Below are 4,943 nucleotides of genomic sequence, written 5' to 3'. Positions count from 1 at the left end.
ATATTGTTCAAATTCTAAATCCGCCTAATGTTCAAGAGCTTGTTAATTAGCAAAAGTAGTAGAACATCTTACATACGTGGTATTTCTTTTCGAAAGTACAAGGATTAATCTATAAGTTTTTTACCCTTTCTTTGGTTTTTGGATGAATAAGTGATTTACTTTATTTTTCTTATGTATTCCCATCTAATGGCAATGGATATCTGTTATGCGACAATAATCTTAATAGTAAGAATATAAAATTTAATAAAATGCCAATTTAGATGATCTGTAAGGATACATGAGATTGATTGGTTAGTCAAAAATAGGAATAAACAACAAAAATGAAGTATAGGATCTTGGCACGTAATCTGCATATATACTCCATATGTTTTCTCCCAATTACTAATTGAAGACTAAAAAATAATATTCTGGCGACAATAACCATTTAAAGACAAAATAGTTTTTCTATATCAGATATGATAAAGGAATGGAAGACCACGTGCCATCTTCTTATAACTAGAAGTCCTAAACAAATTCAAAAATCTTTTCTCTAGTTGATCAATGCTTTCATACTCATATCAAAATAATCACTGGAAAAAAAACAGTCTCGTGCACTAAGCTTCCGCTAAGTACGGGATTGGGGAAGGACCAGACCACAAGGGTCTATCGTATACCGTTTTACCCTGTATTTCTGCAAAAGACTACTTTCATGACTTGAACGTGTGACTTCTTGATTACAGAGCAGCAATTTTACAAGTTACGCCAAGGCTCCCCTCCGATCACTTGAGAAAAAGAAAGAGTATAATAAGTTCCAAGCAAGCTAATTATACGGTACAATTTCCTCAACATGAGCATCACACTAGTCACCATTACTGAGCTTCTTTTTTTTTGCAGCTCAGATAGCACAAAGTACATAACGTACGTTAAACTAAAGTCTAAAGTCCTAACATGACGACCTTATAGAGACTTACAAAATTATTTGACCCGAAATAATTTTTTTAGGGCAGCACAGTGCATAAAGCATCTCACGTTCAAGCAGGGTTCAGAAGGCCGCATCTCAAGGATGAAATGTAGACAGTCTACCTTAATGCAAGCATTAGGGGCTGCTTTCACGACACGAACCTGTGACCGTCACACTAAGACAACTTTACCATTGCTCCGATGTCTGGATATTATGGTCGGATAAACCTTCTTTGGTTCCCAACCAGCAACAAGGTGTAAAGAAGCACTGAGAAAAAGGAGTGAAAATAGTACTTAAACTTGTAGAAATTTTCTTGATGAGGATTTAATAAAAAGCTGGAGTAGTGGCCATAGTTTGCAGGCAATTAGGAGTAGTAATGGTTTTGTTGTAAGTTGTAGTATTGATGAACTGGCCATAAAAATCATCCAAATTCCATAATCCATCCCACATAATATCTTCATCAGAGGAAGGCTCAGGCACTGATACAGAAGAACAACCATTGAGCATAGAGTAGAAGAAGCCAACTTGATTTTGTTGATCAACTGTGTTTGGGTACAAAATTGTCATTTCTTGTTTTGCTTGAGGCATAGTTGGTACTTTATTCTCATTCGAATCGAATAATGAGATCACTCTTTTGATGTCGATTTGATTGTTGATTTGTTGTTGTTGTTGTTGCTGCAGTTGATGTTGCTGTTGTTGTTGGAATTGTTGTCTTTTCCAAAGACGAGCTCTTGATTTATCAGAGTTGGCGCACAAAGTCTTAGTCTTTTTTTTAAAATGTGTCCTCCAATAGTTCTTGATCTCGTTATCAGTTCTCCCTGGCAAGCTTCGAGCAATAGTTGACCATCTGTTTTAATTTTAATGAAGATTATTTTGTCAAATATTAAGCTTAATTAAGAAGATAAACAGAATTTTCAGGATTAATTAAGCAATTAATTAATCACCTATTGCCCCATCTAGCATGAAGCTCAAGAATGATCCTCTCTTCATGTGGTGTTATTTGCCCCCTCTTTAGGTCTGGCCTCAAGTAATTTACCCATCTCAACCTACAACTTTTTCCATTTCTTTTCAACCCTACAAAAACCAAATAACCAAAAATAAGAAAACCACTTAATCAAAAGAAATAACATTGTCATAGCATCGATTCTCCAAAAATATTTCTTTGTCTACACCGGATCCTCGAAAAATGCATATTTCCTAGTAGTTAAACTTTTTTGTTTGGTTTAACCATTCGATGTCTGGAACTCACCAAGCCGACTAATTCAGATTCGTGTAGTAGAAGAGTTGAAAAAAGAGTTACCTGTAAGCCTAGCAACAGAATTCCACCTGCCTTCACCATGCAACTTGACATATTCAATGAGCAATCTGTCCTCTTCAGCAGTCCAAGGGCCCTTTCTCCAACCTTCATCTATTATTCCCCAGTTTCCCATTTGCTCACTACTCATTATTTCACTAAGCATTTATATATAAAGTTAAGAGTAGTATTTTAGATAAGCTGTTGCTTTGTACTGAAAATATTATGTGACATAATCTGCAAGTGTTTGTTGGGTATTTATATTTGTAGCCAAAGTTAAGGACCCCAATATTCTCACTTCTTTCCATCAGTCAATTCTTGTGTCCTTTTCAAGTCATAACTATCCTTTCTTCTTACAAGCAAGATATGATCTGTATCATACAACTTAAATCGTTAAATTACCAAACTGTCCTCATCTATCTTTTTTTTTAAAAAAAATATTATATATATTTCTTGAAGAATATAGGGGAAAGGATGATATATCTAGTGAGAAATGAGAATCAGACCTTACAAATTTAGCATAAAAATTAGTTAACAACTAATATATCTCGTATTTAGTGAATTTTTTAAGCATATTGTATTGGTAAAATTCTCGATTTGCTCGAGAAAACAATAGCTAGATGTTTAGTCTTTACAACGAGTTAATTAACGATGGTATTCATGTTCTTATAAAAAAAACACATAACTTTTAGTGTTGCGTTAGAACATCGGTCTAAATAGGTATAGGAATATGATGTTTTCACGTTATATTCTAATGTTTGATTTGTTTTAATCTTTGATTAATACACAATAAGAAGGAAAATAGAAAAATTTAATTTTAGACTTGTCAAAAGAGTTTTCATTCCTTTATAATTATAAAGATGAGAAGAATTTGAAAATCGAATGCAAGGGGAAAAAATAAAAAATAAAAAGAAAGAACAAAAAGTTAATGGTAAAGCCAATTCCCAAAAGACAATATCCAAAAGGGTACTTGAAAGTAAAAAAGAAGATTGCCAAGGGATTGGGTGACATGTTCGCATCTTAATCAAATCACATAAGCATATTTAGTTAATGTTAAATCACAAAAAAGTGAGCCCACACACACAAAAAATTAAAAAGGAACAGTAAGTTTCATAGACAAAGGACACGTATAACATAGGTTAATGCATTTGGACAATTAGACACTCAAAAAGACTTAAAGAATAATTTTTCTTGTTATTTCTTTATTTAATTAGTCGTTAATCAGTAAATTAATTTGGTGGATAATTGTTTAATCTTGAAAGCCACAGGCAAACCTATAAGAAGGAAACAGGTGTTGGATTTGTTTACTTCTTAAGGAGATGGATTCACGGTAATAACCATCTCTATGTTTAATTATAGTTTGTTGAAATGCCATTTTGGGAATTTGGGGTCCATTAAAATAATATTAATTTTGTAAAAATATCAGGCTAAGATGTCCTTAACACGTCATTAGGGAACAGGTGGTGTTGTTAGTGATAATTTTGCCAATCCATATTATAAGGTGTTTCTTGATTTGCACACTTACATTTTAAGATTTTATTTTTATTATATTACTAAGTAGTACGGAGTAATAATTTTGTGGATCAATTATAGCTAATAGCATGAAATAAAAAATATATCTGCAGGACCAGAGTAATAGGCGCTTTTTCTTTTGTCGTCCTCATTGTCAACAATAATAGCAAATTCAGCGCAGTCTCACAAATAGCAGCTATCCTAAATTTAACGTAAATCTTCTATCTCCCTCTTCTTCTTCTTCTTCCTTTTTTTTGGTTTGTTTTGTTTTTCATTTTCAGCTTTCATGTTTTATAATAGGCTATTATATATTAGACTGACGAAAGTTATAATAAATCATCATAATACCGAACTTTACATTGGTAGATTACTAAGAAATATCATATTGTGGATAAAGCCACGTAAGTGAAGTCTAATAGATCAAACAAAAAATTGAAGATAAAAATAAATTAAAGGTAAATAAAATAAATATGTAATACTTAAAAAAATTATTGACTAATTGAAATAATTTAAGTAAAGAATTTACGTAAAGAAATAAAATGACAGTGAAAATATTACTACAATAGTTAGATATAGTGTGTTCAAACAATTAAGAAAATATTTTTCTATAATTAATATTTGAATTGAGTGCAGTTAGTTTAAGTTTGAAAGTATAGCATAATATTTTAAAATTGCGGTCCAATTTACAACATAGAATGATAAGAATTATATGAATTTGAAATGAAAATTTTTTTATTTCATAATTTCTTTTATTTTTGAAAATATCATGCAAAGAAATAAAATAGCAAAAATATTACTACAATATTTAGATATAATGTGTTCAAATAACTAAAAAACAATTATGATTAAAATAAAAATTTAAAAATATAAAATTAATTTCTAATATAGGTAATTTTATTAATGATAATTAAAATTTAAATTTGTTTCTTAAAGCTAAAAAAGAAAGAAAATTTAACTGCATTTAATACAAAAATAATTATAAGAGAACTCAATATATTTGGAACGTAATAATCAAAAAACTTATGTATTAATATTTTAGACTAATTCAAAGTTAAATTTTTTTTTTTAAAAATATGATATTATTTTGGTTATAGGTAAAATATTAATATAAAAACTAATTAAAATTTATATTAGTAGGGAAGAGATGTATAAAAATAATAAAGTTATTGTGAGGACATTTATACTTTAAATTTATTG

At 30.2% G+C, this 4,943-nt stretch overlaps 1 protein-coding gene across 1 annotated transcript; it reads right to left on the bottom strand.

Annotated features, from left to right (window-relative positions):
- Positions 1-794: 794 nt before the first annotated feature.
- On the bottom strand, positions 795-2,429 carry LOC104241805 (transcription factor MYB21-like). The gene is made up of 3 exons (XM_009796760.2): positions 2,241-2,429; positions 1,885-2,014; positions 795-1,787 (listed from the first exon to the last, which is right to left on the bottom strand). Exons 1-3 carry the CDS (start codon positions 2,398-2,400, stop codon positions 1,265-1,267), a joined length of 813 nt encoding a protein of 270 aa, XP_009795062.1. The 5' UTR covers positions 2,401-2,429; the 3' UTR covers positions 795-1,264.
- Positions 2,430-4,943: the final 2,514 nt, after the last annotated feature.

This window comes from Nicotiana sylvestris, chromosome 1 (genome assembly GCF_000393655.2).
Source record: "Nicotiana sylvestris chromosome 1, ASM39365v2, whole genome shotgun sequence".
In the NCBI taxonomy this organism is placed as follows: Eukaryota; Viridiplantae; Streptophyta; class Magnoliopsida; order Solanales; family Solanaceae; genus Nicotiana; species Nicotiana sylvestris.
This window is presented reverse-complemented; position numbering and strand designations above follow the sequence as displayed.

Excerpts from the sequence above, each read along its gene's own strand:
- LOC104241805 (XM_009796760.2), bottom strand. The coding sequence starts at position 2,400 with ATGCTTAGTGAAATAATGAGTAGTGAGCAAATGGGAAACTGGGGAATA. Across the intron at positions 2,015-2,240 it reads TTCTGTTGCTAGGCTTACAG|GGTTGAAAAGAAATGGAAAA; the intron begins GTAACTCTTTTT and ends TGGTTTTTGTAG. Across the intron at positions 1,788-1,884 it reads CATGCTAGATGGGGCAATAG|ATGGTCAACTATTGCTCGAA; the intron begins GTGATTAATTAA and ends AAATTAAAACAG.